General features: G+C 38.4%; 1 protein-coding gene and 1 non-coding gene across 2 annotated transcripts in view; one reads left to right on the top strand and one right to left on the bottom strand.

Annotated features, from left to right (window-relative positions):
- Positions 1-19094, top strand: part of ATP6V1C1 (ATPase H+ transporting V1 subunit C1) — a 42495-nt gene extending 23401 nt beyond the window's left edge. Inside the window, exons 4-13 of the mRNA XM_010955791.3 lie at positions 125-210; positions 2456-2550; positions 4144-4235; positions 5280-5378; positions 7471-7539; positions 13408-13500; positions 13586-13679; positions 15261-15358; positions 16545-16671; positions 18171-19094. Coding sequence (XP_010954093.2) covers positions 125-210; positions 2456-2550; positions 4144-4235; positions 5280-5378; positions 7471-7539; positions 13408-13500; positions 13586-13679; positions 15261-15358; positions 16545-16671; positions 18171-18266 — 949 coding nt within the window. The 3' untranslated portion in view covers positions 18267-19094. The remainder of the gene's footprint in view (positions 1-124; positions 211-2455; positions 2551-4143; positions 4236-5279; positions 5379-7470; positions 7540-13407; positions 13501-13585; positions 13680-15260; positions 15359-16544; positions 16672-18170) is intronic.
- On the bottom strand, positions 6098-6170 carry TRNAV-CAC (transfer RNA valine (anticodon CAC)). The gene has a single exon. It is a non-coding gene; the product is annotated as a tRNA-Val (tRNA).
- Positions 19095-20408: the final 1314 nt, after the last annotated feature.

Here is a 20408-nt window from a genome sequence, read left to right on the forward strand (position 1 = left end):
ATTATATAGATAGTGTAATAGGCACATAGAGTGAAATTCATGTCTTTGTGTAGTATAGTCATTGTATAGCATGGATTTTAGGTTGTTTTCCTGAAAATGATTGATTTTCTTTTTTTCTTCCAAGGGTGGTTAAGAAAGTGGCTCAGTATATGGCTGATGTATTGGAGGACAGTAAAGATAAAGTTCAGGAGAATCTGTTGGCCAATGGAGGTAAGCTAATGCTTTATGATTTGATGTTGACTTCTATAAAGTAAATGACTTTAAAAAGATCTGTAGATAAGGATATTAAATACAATTTAAAAAAACCATTAAAATATAATTATTACTGAATTTAGTGATACTGCTGGTTACAACCTGTTCCCTGAAACACAACCTCTCATAAGACAGTCCTACGTAATATAATACAGCTTATGATATGGATCCTTCCAAAAGCAGTATTATAAAGCTTTATCTTAGTTCTTTCTGAGATGTATTTGTCAGCTCGGATTTGCTTGTATGTTTCCAAGTTATATGTCTCAGCATTGTTCCAGTTGAACACTTGCTGTCTTCTCTAGGTTTTCGTATTTAATGCATCCAACTGCTAAAGCCTTAGAATAGAAATTATTTGTTTTATTGCAGAGTAATGCCTCCTTGTCTCCAGTTTGAATATGGCTCTTTTTTTTTTTTTTACTTTAATCCATAGAATAGCCTACTACTGAACTGTCTTAGAAACTAGTATTTGCGTAAAGTTTGCTCTGTGTAATAATGGCTTTATAAAGGTGGTTGCTACCTCATTGTCATTTGTACTTGGATTTGTTGTTTTCTTAGGAAATAGCACTTTAGCATTTGCTTCATTTTAAATTAGGCAGATCTTTATTGATATGTCACTATAATAAGAAACAACCCTTTCCTTTTTTGTCCTGGTAAAGGTGACTGATGTGACTTGGTTAAATGAACATTTGTTTAGTAGAGCCCTGGGGAGTCATGGGATGGTGAGCCAGGGTCAACAAAAGACCAAAAGGGAGAGTGAAGTAGGGAAGTTTATTACTCACGTGTCCTAGAGGAAGGGCGGGGGGCATGCGAGGAGGTCAAGGCAGGGAACAGGCAGAGGGAGCTGCGGGACCTGGGGCAGGTGCCTTTATTGGGGTCCATGGGTTGGGTGCTCTGGGGATCGCAAGCCAAGTCCAGATTGGTCGATTTGAACCCAAAAGCAGGGTTTTGGTAAACTTCGAGGGGGTCTTATCTAAAGGGTACACTAGAAAGAGGCCCTGGGTGGCAGGGAGAGTGCTTATCGCAGGGTCAGTATCAGGGAAGTCATGTCAGGAATTTACATTTACTTGTGACTTCAGGCTGTTATTGACGGCTGTTTACTAGAGTAATTTCTGGGCCCCTGCGGTCTACTTGACCACACAGAATGGGTGCCGAAGCAGCGGTATGGAGTAGCTAGTTTGGCTAAAGTCTTGGTGGTTACTGTATTTTAAATCTAGTGTTTCTCTAATCTCATTTCTTCTGCTTGCAAATAATAGATGCCAAATAAGTGCTCAGTAAAATTAAAAAAAACTTTAATAATTTATTTTTGCTCTTTGTTATAATAGTGATCCTGACCTGTTTACTGTTTCTGTTAATGAGTGTTTGGGGCAGAAGGACAGAAGTTAGATGTGCTCATTTTAGGTGCCATTACTGATCTCTAGGCACCTGATGAACTAGGGCAGTCAGTCTCGTAGGTGGAATGTGGGTTGACAGTCTAGGGGATGTTGCGTCCAACACTGCTTTTGGAAATACTATGTATGTTGTTGACTCATTGGTATTATGTAGGGAGAAGCTGAGGAGAGAAGATACTTTGTTGTGCATTACTTTGGCCGGTTAGCCATAACTGACATGTGATTTCCTGGATCTTGATCCCATCAGCCTTGCGTGATCTCGGCTACCAGACATTCAGGGAATTAGTTGTTGAGTGTCTCTTCGGCTCTGCATTTTTAATTTTTTTCATTTGAAAGTGAAAAGGTCTGTGTTTTGAAAATTATTGAAATACAGACTCCTAGAAACAATCATCATATGGTTTTAGCAGACAAGTTCATTTTCAGTTTGTTTGGCTAAGTGGCAAAGAAAGAACATATTTTTGTCAAATTCTGCTTTTTGAGGAGACAATTTGAGGTAGTTTCTTAATCTTTGTGTCTCTTCCTCCTACATAATGAGGTACCATGGGTATGTACATATTCCATTTATTAAGTCATCAAATTAGAAGGAGCATTTTAATGTATATTAAATTTTGAGTAAGGAGAAGAGATCCAATCAGAGTACAAGGTAGAAATTCTGATTAATCCATGTTACTTAGTATTGGTAACCAGAACTCTTCAGAAAGGATGACATCTTTATTGATTTTCTCAATGCCAATTTCGGGATTAAAATCTATTACTGTGTAGCATACTAAAAAATTCTATTGCTTCTCAGTAATTAATTTATTCCCTTATTTCAGTCGACTTGGTTACTTATATAACAAGGTTTCAGTGGGACATGGCTAAATATCCAATCAAGCAGTCCCTGAAAAACATTTCTGAAATAATTGCCAAGGTAAGATAAAAAATGACACAGGTAGGACTCATTGATTTATAATGTCTTTATTTATTTTAGAAGTATTTAGCTATGAAAAACTCTAATTTAGGCTTTGACAAAGCAACTTAATTATATATGACTGACAAAAACAGGAGGAGGTACCTTTACTATAATTTTACTAAAAAAGAAAGATGTCAGAGAAGAATAACACTTTTATGTGTACCTTATCCAAGTTGTGTAGTTTACTTATTTAGGAGGTTATGTTAAATGTTGCATTAACAATGTTTGCGTAAGAAAAGTAACTTTAGAATTCCATAATTATTTATATAAATTTTAAGGGTAACTGAGATAATATGTAGAAAATTGGAATCCATTAGAGATTTATGAATCATTCAGATATGTGATAATGGCCACTGAAGGATTTTAATGTACAGTATTAATCCAGATTAAAATTTATGGGTTCTCTGACACCTTTTGACATTCAGTATTGATCCTCTACCCAGAGAAAATCCCCGTATTCTTGTACCACTTGATTTTATGTGCAGTTTCAGGGAGTCCACAGGTGTTAAAACCTGTACGTGAACTCACTGAGTTAAGAGCTCCTTCTGTATTATATTGTGAAGTCTTTGAGCTTGAGAGAAAATGTAAAGGTCTGACCTGAAAGTATAATGAGGCAAGTAAACAAGGACTTATTAATTGTTTGCCAACATTTTTATGAGCTGACTGGGATCAAAAGTATCATTTAAATCATTTGGACAGACTTTCCTTGGCTCCCAGTGACTTTATTTGTACTTTGTGCTCTGTAGTTAAATGTAAGTGAATATAGACTATCAAGGATTTTAACTCAAGTCATTATAAAATTTAATGAAAATGAGTAGTTAGATAATATAAAGTGGTACTCTTACTATGACTGAGCCTTATTTTCTTTTGATCCTTATCAAGGACTTGGTCATCTTCTTGATACTTTTATATATGAGGGGAAACAGGCTCAGAGAGGTGAAGTGACTTACCCCAGTGTCACACAGCTAATAATGATAAAGATGAGTTGAAATTATTTCTTCAAATATTAAATCTACTGCTATGTGTTTTCTCCCTAAGTTGTTGGTAGTTTTAAACATCTTTTTGAAAAATCGGCTTTTGTAACATTTATAAATAAATTCAAATACAATTTTAATTTCATTGCAAAAATATTTTGTGTAAGAATAGTGGTGTTGTGAATAGCAAAACTTTATGTGATTTAGTTCCTTTTGGAAATTAATCCTTCAGATTTGTGAATCAAGGCCTTTTAATTAGTAATCTTTATACCCAGTGGCCTAGGTTCCGTTTACATGGTTTAAGAAGTAATATAGTAACAGTAATTAAGATACATGTTGACTAAAATATTATCTTTAGTAGAAAAGACTCATATGAAAATTACCATGGTTATTAAAAATGAAGTGGGTTGTTTTACATTTAATGAGGTTGTGCTTTTAAAATAATAGAATATTCTTACATTAGGAACTAGTGGTGGTTTTTTTTTTTTGATTTAATGTTTTAGTATAGCTACTTTAATTGTATTAGTAGAGACAGGTTTGGGAAAAATTTCCATATTTTTCTTCTTTTTCTTTGAAGGGAGTGACTCAGATTGACAATGACCTGAAGTCTCGAGCATCCGCATATAACAACCTGAAAGGGAATCTTCAGAATTTGGAACGAAAGAATGCGTAAGCATGTCAAGTACATGTAAATATTGAGAATTGGGGAAGCACTCTAGCATACACTGAATAGACTATTGTTGAGGGTTAGTAAGTTCCAGTTTTGTGCTGTTTCTATGATGAAAATGGTGTTTTTTTCACTTCATGCAGAAAAGCTCATTAATTCAGGCCATTCAAAACAAATGGTAGGCTGATTTATTATACTCATTTCATACATAATACTTGTGAGTTCGGTTCTGGTTTATCCCTTTGTCTGATTTTTCACTGATAAAATTATCTAAAATTAATTGTTTTAAATCAAATCATAGTTTAGTTACACAGCAATTATCTGCTGCTTAAAAGAATTCTATAGAGAAGAATCCTTTTATAATACTCACTCTTTAATTTGTTTGTTTTCCAAGTTTAGATTTCTTCCATATTGGGTTTTCTTAAAGCAGAACACTCTTGTTTTGGTCAATCTCGCTGCAGTGCGACTGCTGCAAGTGTAGCTTTAAGCGCTTAACTATTCAAGTTATGTGTTCATTTCCCAGAGGGAAAGTTGGTTGGGTACCATCAGTGGTGCAAACAAGGCGAGTCATTTTCGTTATGAAATGTGCTAGGAGACCAAATAAAGACTGCTTTGAAAGAGTTGATTATTGGGTTAACTAACCAAAATTGCTACCCAGGGGGAGAGGGAGGAAAAATCAAAGGTTGTGCTTAGATGATACGATTTCATAATTATGGTGAAGTAGACTTTAATTGATATCTAATGGGTAACACTTTCCCGGTCAAGATATTATACATGTAATCAAGAGTCGAGCTGAGTTACAATAATTAAAGCAAACACAAAGGGAGACACTAGAGGCAAATTTTGATAAATGTTGAAATTTCTTTGGTTTTCGGGGTGGGAAATATACAGCTGAATTTTGACTTCTTATAAAAATGTTAACTCAGACTAACCCTTCTCTTGAGATGTATATATAATATATGTGAATATAATTAGCCTGCTGTTTCTTTTCTTGTGTTGTGGAAGCACATAATTATTGGCCTAATGATTTTTTTCTAATTCCTCAGAGGAAGTTTGCTAACTAGAAGTCTAGCAGAAATCGTGAAGAAGGATGACTTTGTTCTTGATTCAGAGTATCTCGTCACATTACTGGTCGTAGTTCCCAAGTATGTCTTTTTATTGCAAAAGGTTACTTGTTAAAATACAAGAAAAAATGTTGGTTAGTGATACTATAACTTGAAGTATTCCATAAAAGCCAAGTGTAAAGGGAATATCACCTTGACATTCATTCTGTCAACCAGCATGTGGCACACACAGTAGAATTTAGCTCATAACCTGGTAATGGAGATATCAATTATAAACTGAGATTCTAAATCAAATTTAGCAGCTTAGTAGAGTTGGCCCATTAGAAAATTAAATAATGCTAAGTTATTGGAGTTTTTTAAAATACTGATGTTTAGATCTTTCAAAATAGGAAATTCTTTGTTTTTGTTTTTCTACAAAGTCTGATTGGTCAGGATGCATTTAGCCCTCTAAGAAGCAAAGAATGGATTAGATCAAAGGCAGGCGTATTTTTTCTGTTAAGGGATGGGTAGTAAGAACTTTACCCTTTGCAAGCCACATGGTCTCTGTTACAACTACTCAGCTCTGCCACGTCCACTTTGGTTGTAGCTGAAAGCAGCCATGCATAGTGTGGCTGTGAATGGATGTGGCTGTGTCTCAGCAAAGCTTTCTTTACAAAAACAAGTGTGGGCATAGTTTGCTGGATTAGATAACCCTTTGCAATCTCCTTTAGATTAGGCCTTCTGTCTTAATTAACATTTTAAAAGAATATTTAATATTTTTGGTGGTAATGGGGTAGTTAGGTTAATTAATTAATTACTTATGGAGGTACTAGGGATTGAACCCAGGACCTTGTGCACGTGAGGCATGCACTCTACCACTGAGCTACACCCTCCCCCCTTAATTAACATTTGATCATAGCTAATCTTGGTAAAATGAAATTTTTGGAAGATTGGAACTCTGTGTGTGTGTGTGTGTGTGTGTGTGTGTATGAAACACTATTAATGGTTTCACTTCTGAACACTGTCACTATCTCACTGTCAGGGAATCTTCGGGAGATCCAAACAGAGGTGGGAGATCTGGGGACTCTTGAGAGCTTTTTTCATGAAATCTTCCTCTGCTGTGCTCTCCTTTTTTTTTCTGGTTAGAAAACTGGAAATAACTGGAAAATGATGCCTCCTGAAAAGGGGCGGGAAAGCCCTTCCATTGGATTTACAGTGGCTGCAGTGTTATCTGACTTCTGCTTCCCCGCCCTCACTGCAGAGTAGTAGAACACTGATTATTTCTAGTAAATTTTTATGTATCTGTGTTCTTATACTATGCAAGAAAATAACCTTTGCCCAGATAAAAGATTGGTCTCATTCAGCGTTTATTTAAAGTTTGTGTTTCAGACTAGAAGTTCTCATAGTTTTCTGTACCCTGTAATTGAAACGTAAGACCTAGGATGCCTTGCATAATGAATTACTCAGTATCCTGGCTACAGATACCACAATTCTTTATTTTACATTGCAGCCATAATTCTCTCTCTCCACACCCCCAAAAGCCAGTGGTCTCTAGAGAAGGTTGTTGCACAACATGCTGTGGGAGCATGGTTTACTGTCTGTCACTTTGTGATGCAATACTTCCTAGTACTGTGTGCTTTGGGTAAATATGGTTTTATCCAGCCTTTCATAACGGCTGCTGAAGAAATGTTAGTGATTTCAGCATGGCTCCTCTCCCTCCCTCCCTCTCCCCCTCGCCCCTTCCCTCTCCTTCTCTCCCTGTCTCACCTTCTCCGTCTCCCCCCACTTCTCTCTCCACTGCCCCCTGCTTTCTCTCTCTCCCCCTTCTCTCTTTCTCTGTCTCCCCGCTTCTCTTTCTTTTCTCCTTTCTTCTATATCAACCCTAAAGTTTAACAGTAATTTGGAATCTACACTTTGTTTTACTTCCTTTCCAAAACTAAGTTCAAAGCTACGCCTCTGTTGCAAGAGTTAACTGAATGTAAGAGGGTGGTGAACTGTATTTCCTGCTTCACCACTCAGTGTATTTGAAATTCATTCTCAGAAGGAAACTTGAATTTTTTTGTTTAAATAGATTTGAGGTATACTTGCTATAGTTGAATTCCCTATTCATCTCATAATTTTTTTCTCTTTCTGAATTTGGCAGGAAGTAGGGCTAGTTTCTCTTTTCCAGGACTTAATTGTGTCTTTTCTGCAGGTTGAACCACAACGACTGGATTAAGCAGTATGAAACACTAGCTGAAATGGTAGTTCCAAGGTCTAGCAAGTAAGTAGGAGCCTTTTTAAGGCCCATTTCTTTCCTAGAATTCCTTTGATAGTTTGGATGTTGGATTAGGAAGTATCTTTATCTTTGCATTATGGTAAATTTACACTTTTAGAACCATCTTTTTCTCCTTATATGTAAGTGAGTTATAGTAACTCTGGTTATTATAATTTTAGACCTGGAAGGGACTTTGCACGGTCTGATTGACCCACTCATGTTTACAGATGTAGAAGTTTGAGGTCACAGAGGTAGTAAAGTGGTTTGCCCGGAGTCACACATCCATTAGTGGCAGAGCTAGAATTAGAGCCCAGGTCTCTGGTGTGATACTTTTTCTGCTGTCCTACCTTCTGAAAATTCTTCATTCAGTATTTATTGTATACCTACTGTGTGTCTATAATTCCTCATTTATCTTGCAAAGGAATTAAACCAAAAACGGCTGCTAGGGTACTGTGTTGATCTGCAGATATTTACTGTCCCTTTCCAATGAGCATAGATTCTACCTCATCTGTACTTGCCTTTAAAATATTTTTATTAAGCATTTTTAAACTTAGGAATTAATAGTAATTGTCTAAGTTGGTATCTACAACCGTTCTGTGAAGTAGTTTGGGTTGTTGAACTTATTCTCGTAGATGAAGAAGTAAAAATGCCGAAGAGTTGAATCATTGTCTAAAGCATACAGCTTGCAGAGTGTCCCCAGTGGCAAAGGTGGGACCAACACTCAGGTCTTTTTAACTCCTGCACTCTTGGCACTACATAGCACGTCACTTTTTCCTGTATTCTGCCATTCCATGTGAAGTGTTTTTTGGGAACATATGAAGTACAGTGTCTTTGCACCCCCAGAGAAGTTTTTTGTATGTATATCCCTCAAGAGGCAGTGACAGAAAGGTACAGGAGGTAGTAAAGAAGAGGTGCTAGTAAGGCCAGGCCCATGAAATATTTTCTTTTCCAGTTTCATTGTGTCATATGGGAGGTAGCTTAGTATAATGGAAAGAGTCCTGGACCCAGGGATCTGAGTTCTATTGCTGGTTCTGCTACCAACTTGCTGTGTGACCTGGGGTAAGTCTTTTAACTTCTCTGGGCCTCGTTTGCTTTGTAAAGTGAGCATCGCACCTTCCCTGTACACATTATGAGGTTCTTCTACGGCTTGATAAGATACATAAAATACAAAGTAATATGATTATTGTCATTTCACAGTGTTGATTTTTGAGAACTAAACCACAAACCTGTGGTCGTGATTTTTTTTCCCATTTGTGGGGAGTACCTTCCATCCACACCGGCCTTTCACGTGGCAAACTGAAGACTGAGGTTGTGTCCTGATACTGGCTGTCCACCGAAGCTGTTTATCTTGACAGATAGCACCTTCTTAGACATTTGTGCTCTGGAAGGAGTTAGAGCCACAGAGGTTGACTTTGTCTGGTGGCAGGGGGAGGAGGAGAGAAAGGCCCCGATGTGCACAGAATGTCCTTGGCTTGTGGGGCACCGAGCCTGAGTCCCGGGGAGCGGTGTGTAGGCTGAGAAAGTAGGCCCATGTTGATGCTGGAAGAAGGACTTTAGAAATGTTACTTCAGAGATTTACATCTTTTGAAAATCACTTCAGTAGTTTAAAGGAAAAAAAGTCAGGCCCTACAGTTGAGCACAGGCAGTACCTGTTTTCTGAATGACTCCTAAGTGCTCACTGACCACCTGAGAGCCCCCAGTCTCTCCTCACTCAGGGAAAACATCTGCTCACTTAGCTGTCAGTTCCAAAGACACCTGGAACCACTGACCTGAAAAGTTGTTTAAATATAGTCATTGAGAACAGAGCAGGAGCCCATCTGAAGAGGATGGTTCGTTCATGTGGGGCAGACAGGTTTTTGTGGGTTAGTCTGGAATTTTGTACACAGTTTGGGAAAGATCTCTGTGACTTGTTGCTGGATTTTTCACTTAGCACAATAACTGGCATTTTTGAGTGATTACCGTGTGCTAATCGTTACTCTAAGTGCTTTATTTTAAAGTCATTTATAAGTAGTAATACTGTCACCTGTTGCTTTTTGGCACAATGTTGAGTGGTTACTCTTGGAAGCAGTGAAGATGAATGTGGAATTTTGAGGTAGAAGAATAGATTGAAAAATGTCATTTCAAAACTGAAGGAAATAATTTCATTAAAAAGACGCAAAATCTGGCTGTTTGCAATGTATTCCACGTAAGTCTTGGAAGATTGGACGATGTGAAATACTGCCATCAGTGGGTGGTTAAGCGCAGGGGTGTGTGTAAACACCAGGTCAGAATTAACGGCCAAGGAAGTGCAGGCTGGGCTGCTGCTCCACTTCCGTGTTGGAAAAACTTGTACTTTTCACTTGTACTTTCAGAATATCACTTTGCTTTTTGTCTGTCTGCTTTTGTTTGAGATATTCTGATTGGGTAAGATTGGAAAAGTCTGGTTGACTTCCTCCTCTTCTCTGTTGTTGGAGACAGCACCACACTCACCGGTGCTGTCAGGCAGCAGAGGATCCTAGTGAGGAGGGCCTAGAAAAAAGACACTAGGCATTGTGCAGAGAAGAGTTTCTTTTGTGTTTTGAAGCAGGGGTTGCAAAGATAACTTTCATGAAGAAAAGCGGGGAAAGATGCCTTGGCAATGAAACAGGTTGGTGGACTGGGGAGCAGAGCAGACAGCAGGTCTGAGTCTTAGGAGAGACCTAAGAAGTCAGAGCAGCAGGAAGAACTGGAAAGCCCCAGAAGCACTGCCACTCACGTGGGTGACTGAAAATGCCAGGAGACATCTGAAAAACCTGGACTTTCAGTTTTTTCTCAGCCTGGTTACACCAGTGAGAAGACAGTGTTACTGCTTCTGCATAACAGTAGAACTAAATGAAGAAAGTGAGTTTGGGCCATTTATTTGAACCCAGTAGATCTTCTGCACATCAGGTTAAAGTAAACTAAGTTCGCTTTCAGGCTCAGTTCCTAGCCAGCATCATATCTGGGGAGAGTTCAAATCCATGTTGTTTCTTTACCTTGGTCTCATATGTCACTTAAGGTCACCGCTGGTTTTGCCTTGGCTTGAAATCCATCCAACTTTGGCTTCTCATCTCCCCCATACCTGCAGCTCAGAGACCATCACCTCCATTGGATTTCTGCTGGCTGTTCCTTTGGCCTCACCCTCGACCTCTAGATAAGGCTTTACTTCTGGAATCTTAAATCTGTAACCCAACTCTTAAACCAGAGCCTTCTTTCCATCTTTTTCACTGTCATGGAGCCTGCCCTTTGACCTTGTCCACATCTCTGGTCCCCACCCCTTTGTTTGCATGGACATTGTTGGTGCCTCCTCTTCTGCTGAGCAGGGGTCTAGTCAGCACTTGAGCCATTCTCTTACCAGTGCCATCGTCTCCGGACCCTGTGGCCTTCTGCACCTCGAATTAATCTTTGATGCAGTCTCTTGGCTTCCATGCTTGAATTGCTTGAGTAGATGTAGAGAATCTGGTAGCCCTGAATATTGGCCAGTCTGGATAAGGCTCTTCTGTCTCAGCAGGACAGTCCCTTCTTCTGTCATCACTGTTACAGCCACACTCATGGCTCTGACCTCTGCCTGGAGCTTTGGGACGCCTTAATCTCCGGTGCTTCAGACCCTCATGCCTGGGTTCCTCCTGGACCACTCGTGTGTCTGTGCCCCAGGTGACTACCAATATGGCACGATCGCCCCAGTCTCAGCCTCAGACTGCCCGTCCGCCTTGCGTATGGCGGCGGTATCTGCCCAGGGATGCAGACCGGAAGCGTGGGACTCTTACCTCTCCCTCATCCCTCCATCTAATCAGGCGTACCAGTTCTACTTTCCATAGGATTTTTGAACTATATGAAATTGCTACTTTGTAGGTCAAAAATGGTCAGGTAACAATTTCACATGGTTCAAACCTACTTAAAACGTGCCACACACATGCCTACTGCTGCTACTTCAATTTAGAACCCTGTCTGTTGTCTGGACCATTGTAATTGCCATTAGCTAGTCTTCAGTATTTTCTTCCTCTCATCAGTGCTCTGCATTGCTGCCATTTTCATCTTTGTGGTCTACGGAGCTTGTTACTGCCCCCCCCCAAGCCCTTGTACCCTGTGTTCCAGCTCCACTTACTAATGGCAGCTCCCCAGACGCACTGTGCTGTTCCACACCTGGGTGCATTTGCTTATGGGGTTCTGCTTGGAATCTTCTCTACTTTGCCTGTCTTTCAAAGTTCCACTGTGCTGGGACCTAAGTCTCTACATGACAGATAGGATGGGAGGGTAGGTTAGGTAGGCATTACATACTTACTGTCAAGCATCAAATGCTTTTGAAATGGCCTTCAAAACAGCAAAGTACTGTGTAAGTTTAAAAGATGAACATGATAGTGGTGGAGTATTGTTAGGGTCTGAGATAGCCTTTCAAGTTGGACTTGGCTTTGTTTTGATCCCAGTTTGCACACTGCTGAGTCAATCCTGGCAAACCTGAAGATCATTAAAGGTTTTTTATTAAGTTCTGTCCACTTGGTAGTTGCCTTGCTCTTGATCTGATAGGCACTGGGAGTAAGAGCTAAGAGTAGTAGTTTTGAGAGGGAACAAGTTGAAAGGAGGTTTTAAACATTCTGAGTCCAAAGTAGCTGCCTTTCTCTCTGTATCAGTAAGTATGTTGTCAGTGCTCCCACAGGCATCCTGGTCATACTGTGCAGAGGTCACCAGCCAAGAGCCAGGTGGCTCCAAACTGACTACACTTCAGTTTAGAAAAAAAAAGGCCAGGTGGCTTCAGTCCTCAAAGCCATTCTGCCACTATGCATTGTAGTTGCCTCCTGAATTTACTTAACTAACTAGGCATTTCTTAGGCTGCCTGGAAAAATTAAGCTTTTTTTTTTTTCTTCTCCGTATTTAGTAAAGGATCTTTGAATTCCACAAGCACTCCCTCAATTTTATTAAACTTATTTTTTTTTAATTTCAGAAGTACCACATTGTAAATAAAAACTAAACAGTAAAAGTAAATCCAACACATGAAAGATAGGAAGAAGAGACCCCACTCTGAGTGATGTCCTCCCACCCCAAGAGCATCATCACCACTGAACAACTCAGTGTGTAGCTGCGTAGACCTTGCATGTGGGATTCTACATAATAAGTAGCCAAATTAGGATTGTACTATATGTAAACTATACGATTTGCCTTTCCAAACAGTGGACTTTCCCCCAGGGTTTACCAGTTAATAATGACGGTTAAACTTTCCTGACAGTGCTGTCGGGAACGTCTATCCAGTGCCGTCCATGAAAGCCGGGACTGGGCAGAAGTTCTGACCTCACTGGGATCTTCTAAAGCCTGAAAGGAAGCCCTGAGATGCACAAAAATGTGTTGTCAGAGGCTGTTTAGACAATTGGTTTGTCACTTTTTGACTTAGGGTGTGATGGGAGAAAAGGGAAGATTAGAGGTGGGAGGTCCTGGCAATGCAGAGGTGGGGGCAGGACCCCCAGAGCTGGACTGGGGAGGGGAAGAGAGAATTGGGTTTCCAGAAGAGAAGAGGCCGCGTGGTGAGGAAACAAGGAGATTCTGGAAACCAACCAGCTACTGGACAGTTTTTCCTGCTGGCCTCGCGCTGATACAGATTGAAAAGTATGACTTTTAGAGTTTGGATACTTTACTTGAATTAATGTTTAATTTTGTAGGTTAGGAAGAAATACAGTAGGGAGCCATTAAGGCACTGTAAATAAAAAACATCAAGTGTCTTTGGGGTTTGCAGCAGTACCGATAAATAGCACTGAGGTGGTTTGGGAAGGGCTGTCCTACCCATTTGTTCCTCTCCGTCCCCCTCCCTTGTTTCAGATTTCTGCCTTCAGTATGAAAGAGAGCAGTAAATATAAAGCTTTAAAATGGACTTTGTGTGTTTTTCTGTAGTGTTCTCTCAGAGGACCAAGACAGTTACCTATGTAATGTCACCTTGTTTAGGAAGGCAGTTGATGACTTCAGACACAAAGCCAGGGAAAACAAGTAAGATTATTATTTTTTTTTTTTTAATTTATTAGAGCACCTGTACACAGTATGGACAATTTTGATTTTTCCCCCTCAAATTTAGATTCATCGTCCGTGACTTCCAGTATAATGAAGAGGAGATGAAGGCAGATAAAGAAGAAATGAACAGGCTTTCTACTGACAAAAAAAAGCAGTTTGTATGTATTCTTAATATTTAGTATTACCAATTTGAAGCAGAAGAAAAAGTGGTATTGCTTTTCTTTGATTCAAAAGAAAAACTTTTATGATTTCACTTTTAAGACATTTGATTTTAGTTATTTTTTTCTATTAAATAATCAAAATGAATTTTCTCTAAACAAGCTGAAAATTGTTATCTTAAAATACGTGCCGTAAAATTAATCCCTCTAAGTCCGTATCAGAAGTTAATTTGAAATGCAGTGCTTTGGTTAATGCCCCTGTAGTGAGGGGTCACTTTAGTTAAGTAGTAGTTCTCTCTTTTCATTAAAAATTTTCTTGAGGCAGATTTTTTTAATGCTGCAATCTTTTACTGGAGGAATTTGTATTAAACTTTTGGAGAATCAGAATGTTCCAGGCAAAATGGGGAACAAGGATGGAATTGTGAGTGAAAGATGGTGTTGACTTTGTGGCCACCTTCAAGTGCAGGATTATTGTGAAGAGTAGCAACCTGTGTGGAAGGGGAAGCATGACGAGTGAAAATGTATTTCTCTTGTAATGCGAGAAGAAATAAAGGCACGTTCCTTTTAAAATTATTTCCAAGTATTTTATAAACCATGTCATCTCAGTTGGGAGAAACTAACCCTAACCAAGTAATTTCCAGAAAGAGTTTTGGGAAGGTCCAAAAACTCTTTCCAAGAACAAATATTATAGCCAAAGACTTTCACTTTGTTGTCCTTTTTGCATAATTTGATTGTTACATCCAAATGAGCCCAGTATTGTTCTTCAAATTAGCTGAACTCATCATGTATATCTTTTAAGTATAGAGAGGACAGTAATAAGCTATTTGAAATTTCTTTACTTCTTTTTTTTTTTTTTTTTTTTTAATGGAAGAACTGGGGATTGAACCCAGGACCTTGTGCATGCATGCACTCCACCACTGAGCTATATACCCTCTACCCCGAAGTTTGTTTCTTTAAAGTATTTTTGTTTAGTGCTGGAAATCATACTGAAATATCATACTAATATTAATCATACTTAATATTTTAATTTCAAAAACATACTGTGTAATAGTCTCATTAGAAATATAGAATGTGATGAAGAGGTTTTAAGGGTCTAGATCAACCCCCTCATTTTACAGATGAGAAAACTAAGACCTTGGGTTGTTAAGTGACTTAGTACATGGTTATTTATCTTTGTTCCTGAGAAGTTGTTTGTAACTTGAATTCTGTTTTAACTGTATAAAACGTTTTACAGTATTGGATAGTAAATTTAGATTTTTATATTTTGGTTTTTCAAACTTACGGAAGGACACATCCATATTCTATATCAGTTTAAATGACTTTCATTAAAATATATGCCTTTTTCTGTGTAGTGGATAGATTCAATGGATTTTTGTGTCTACCAAGGTTACAGAGTAGTGGCTAATTAAAGGTAAAGCATCCAAGATCATGAAAAAAACGGAACATTTTTAAAGTGAATTATAATATGGTTTAATTCCCTTATAGGTTCTTACTGGATAGTCACTCTTAAAAATACTTGGTTTATCTAATTTCTGACTGCCATTTTCAAGACCAAATTTGTGGTGATCTTTCTTTCTGTAGGGACCACTTGTACGATGGCTGAAAGTGAATTTCAGTGAGGCGTTTATTGCGTGGATTCACGTGAAAGCATTGAGGGTTTTTGTCGAGTCTGTTTTGAGGTAAAAGAAGTTAATTGAGAAACTTGGAACTGAAGAATTCCTAGATCCCCTTACGTTGGACGTCTTTATTATAACTCATAGTCTAGTTAATAGGAAACTGATTTGGAGAAACCAAAGGGCCAGTCATGAGGGAGATTGTCAGCTCCATCCTGCTTACTACATGTGTGTTAGTCATGGGCCTTAATGTCTGGTTTGGAAAAGAGATCGTGCTGCTGTACCCTGATTCTTTTCCTATTATGTACTTAAGTTACACGTAGATTTTAAAAAATTGCCAGTGTTTGTTTAAAAGAAGATCTTTCAGATATTATACATGTAGTTTGATACATCATATACCAGTGCCTTATTTGAAGTCCTTGTTTCATATTAACCTAAAATATTTTATTATTTTGAGATACTTAAAATCTCAATTACCTTGTGATCCTATGTACATGTTGCTCATATTAGAAATAGTTCAAAATTCTTATCTGCAGCCATGCTTACTATTTATAGATTTCTTTGAATTTTCATAGTAGGTATGGGTAATCTCATGTTGTTTATTATGAAAACATCCATGGTCGGCCCTCCATATTCTCGGGTTCCGAATGAATCCGTGGATTCAACCAAACACAGAAAAATGTTAAAAAAAAAAAAGAAAGCAAAAATTTAATTTGCGCATTGACGACTATTTACATAGTATTTGCATTTTATTTACAAGTGGGTACATGGCGTTTACATTGTATTAGGTATTATAAGTAATCTAGAGGTGATTTAAAGCATATAGGAAGGTGTGTGTGTAAGTTATCTGCAAATACTACACCATTTTATATAAGAGACTTGAGCATCCATGGATTTTGGTATCCACAGAGGTCCTGGAAGCCAACTCCCTGCAGATACCAAGGGGCACTGTACTAAGCTTATGTATTATCACCGTCTGCTGAGGGTATTCATAGATTACCTTAAATACTGAAGAGTAATTAAAAGTAATTCCTAGTAAACAGTTGACTCTCATTTTAAGGAAAAATTTCTAATGGACAGTGAAGACCAGAGAAGGTTTGAGTTTCTATTGAACGTGTAAACATGGTTGTTAAAATGAGGTACCCTCTTCCCATTAACCATGATTAAAGAAGAATATGAGAAGATTTGCTTTAAAAAGAAGATCTGCATATGACGGCTTGTGTTGCAAACTGTATTTCTGCTTCCCTGTAAGGTATGGCTTGCCAGTGAACTTCCAAGCAATGCTTCTTCAGCCCAATAAGAAAACAATGAAGAAACTACGAGAAGTATTATATGAATTGTATAAACATCTGGACAGCAGTGCAGCGGCTATTATTGATGTGAGTGCTTGCTGGGCGGCCTGGCTGACTAGGGACTGGAATGAATTTCAGAAAAAATATTGGAAGAAGATAGATAAAAAAGGGATAGTAAATGTTACATTGTTTATCTTTTTGAAGTTACTTTGAGAGTCTCAATTTGTTAGTAATTAACTCTCCTGATAGCAGAGCAAGTGATTGACCTTGCTTACCCCTCGTTGTACTGTTGGGTAGAACAGTGCTTTGCTTCTTGGTGTTTCCGAAAGCCAGTCATCATCTTGCTGTGGATGAGATGTTTATAACTGCAGAAACACAGAAACAACCAGTGATACTAGTGGTTTACAAAAGTTATAAATTGCAGAGAGGGAGAGAAAATAAGTAGTTATTTTAACTTTATTTGGTGGAAGTATCGGCGTCATTAGATGAGCATTTTAAAGGGAACTATCATTTCTCTAAATGGTATGTGTTTATATCTTCTTTTTAAACAGAAAGGTATAAACAGTGTCTATGTGTTTTGTTGCTGCTGTTTTAAATCGTAGCAGGCTTTTATTTTATATGTTTGATTTCAAATATCTTGCTGATTTTTTTTTCCTCTTTAGTTGAGGCTGGCAGTATTTCACAGGTGCATTAGTTAGAACCCATGAAAACAGGTTTTTTTGGTAGAAGAAAATGCAGGAAATGGCTCTCCATTTTCATGGAATTGTTGATAGTATATGAAGTCTTAACTATTTGATGCATAATTTCCTACCAGGAAATTCTTATAACACGCATATATAATAAGTGATACAGTTAGCATCACACTTGGTTTATTTTTATCCAACATTTTATAAGCCAGGTGTCTCATAAACTCAAGACTCCAAGTCTGAGATTAAAGAAGCAGTTTTACACAGTATACATAAGAAAGGGTGGTGGGTCATGGTTGAACACATACAGGCTTTGAAGTCAGAGAGCACTTGAATCTGGCTCTACAGCTCACTCACTCATGTTTTCCTAGGGCAGGTCAGCCTTTCTGAGATTTTTCCTCATTTGCAAAATAGAAATAACAATGCCAGACTCAGATTAAGTTAGCATAACTGTATAAACTTAGCCCAGAGTAGGTGTTTGTTAGGGAGGTGCAGACGTGCCTCGTCTTACCATGCTTTTTGCTTTATTGCGCTTTGCAGATACTGCACTTCTTACAAATTGAAGGTTTGTGGCAACCTTGAGTTGTCACATGATGGTTTGCATTTTTTAGCAATAAAGTATTTTTTTATTAAGGGACGTACACTGTTCTTTAAGACATAATGCTATTGCACGCTTAGGCTGCAGTATGCTTGTAAACGTAACTTGTACATGCACTGGGGAACCAAAAAATTCATGGAACTCACCTCATGGCAACAAGTGCTTTATTGCGGTGGCCTGGAGCAGAACCCACGATACCTCCAAGCTTTGCCTGTAAATGGTAATGCTTTTTTTTTTCTCTTTCTTTCTTTTTTAAAATTTCTTTAAATACTTAGTTGAATAATCATCTGATTTTTCTACAGGCTCCTATGGATATTCCAGGCTTAAACTTGAGTCAGCAGGAATACTACCCCTATGTGTACTACAAGATCGATTGCAACTTGCTGGAATTCAAGTAAAATGAGCCCCCCAGACAGCCCTGCCCGCGTGTCGGTGTCCGTGTTTGCTACCCGACGTAGGCTGCAGTACGGCTGTACTTTTAACCCTCTCCCTTTTGCTTGCTTCTCACCCCCTTTCCCAGGCGCTTTCTCCCATAGTGGTCCATTTCTCAACGTTTTCTTTTTAAAGGAAACTATATGTCTTGTTTTCTTTTTATTGATCAGGTCTGTAAATGTGTACTGAAAAAAAAATCAGAGTTTATTTATAAACAGAATAGTTTATTTAAAGAAAAACTCTTTCCTCACTGACCTTGTGGTATGCATTAATTCCATTTGTTACTATCGTGACAAAAGCCTTGTTTACAAGGGAATGGTGTAAACAGTTATACCATTTTGTTCACTGTATTTAGTAGACATAACTGTTCAATAGTTATTGAATCGTGATGTAAAAAAAATGTGACAATATTCAGGTTATGTGCTTTCTGAATGTTTCAAACTACAATCTGTCAGCACTGTTGACACCCACAGGAGAGAATAAAATTACCTGTGCAAAAGGTGGATCATGGTGTGTGTAACTTCTGATGATCACAGTTGAGTTTAAGAGCTTAATAAATGGGATCGTAGCTACCTCCCTGTGCAGCTTTCAGGATGTTGTTACATACCGAGGGGTGACCGTCTGTGTCTGACTGGTGTGATAATTTAAGTGTGCTAGATTTGGGTCAGAGTACAAATGTGAAGATTATTTTTGAACATGTGATGGGTATTTACATTTGGACACTAGACTTTCAGTTCTCTCAATTAGGAAGTGGGACCAGTTTTGAATAAAATATAGTAGAACTCTGCAGTTTAGTCATTTGTTTTGTCTAAGTCTTTATTTTACATGTTTTCTTTTTAAGATTGTTGATTTTGCCTTCATCTTGACATTGATGTCATTTTTGATTGTAGTCTGTTTGTTTTTGGGTGGGGGGAGGACATTAGGTTTACTTACTTTTTTTAATGGAGGTACTGGGGATTGAACCCAGGACCTCATACATGCTGAGCACACACATTACCATGAGCTACACCCTACTCCCAATATAGTTTGAAAAGAGGCATTGCTAGCCTTAAAAATCTCTGAAATGACACTTAGTGTGGCATCCTGAGTGAGATTATTTTAAAAGAGGGTTTTGTGGCAGTGCTCCCCTTCCTGTGCCCTCACAGGCTTGTAAATGGGAGAAAGAACTTAACATTTTATTTTAAGAGCATTTCTAAAAAGTGTTCTATTCCATCTAGAAAATTAGCTCCCCAAATCCTTTTTATTATAAAATTATATATTGTTATTTCAAAAGTAATTGTTAACTTCAAACAAGTCCAGACTTCTATGACATAAAACATGGGAGACTCCCCCTCCTGCCCCCTGAATTTCTTCTTCACAAGGACGTTTACGTATTCTTTTAGGCCTGTCTGTACGTCCCTGCAACGTGTACATCATACACACAGTTCGCCTTTAAGTAAAAGAAGGGCCATACTACACATAATCGGTCACTTGCTTTTCTGCTCACTAGTGTAGCCGGGATGTCTTTTCACTGAATCTAGAGCTACCTCGTTCTTTAAACTAGCTGTGTGGTATTCCATCGTGTGTTTGTGCCGCAGTGTAGCTGACTGGATGGATAGTCAGCTTTTTTTAGTTCCCCCTCTCCCCCTAACCCCCTGCTCTTACAAGCCCTGGTACACATATCTTTGTTTACTTGTAGTAGGATTTCTGTAAGAGAGCTCCTGGAGTTAGGGTTGGTAGGTGGTAGGTCCTCAGGTATGTATATTTGAAATTTTGACACACAACTGCCAAGTTACCTGCCGTAATTCTAAATTCAAGACACGTTTGGAATGCAGATTTTATTTTCTGTTTCCCTTTGGATAAGAGGAAGCTGAAAAGTTTTGGTTTCGATGTTAGAAAACTCTGGTTCTGCCGCCTTTTTCAAGTGTTCTTTGAGTCTTAGTATTTGTGAAATGGGTATAAGCTCTGTCATGGGGGATGTGTGTGGATGATTAAAGTAAACGATTGGTAGGCCCAGATGATGACTTTAAGTTTGTCTTCGACTTTAGTCTTGTTCAGATACGAGCAGGTAGGGACTGTGTCAAGTTTAAAATCCCGGGGTATGTTTGAAACTGCAGGACTTCGTAGTT

This window comes from Camelus bactrianus, chromosome 25 (assembly GCF_048773025.1).
Source record: "Camelus bactrianus isolate YW-2024 breed Bactrian camel chromosome 25, ASM4877302v1, whole genome shotgun sequence".
NCBI lineage: Eukaryota > Metazoa > Chordata > Mammalia > Artiodactyla > Camelidae > Camelus > Camelus bactrianus.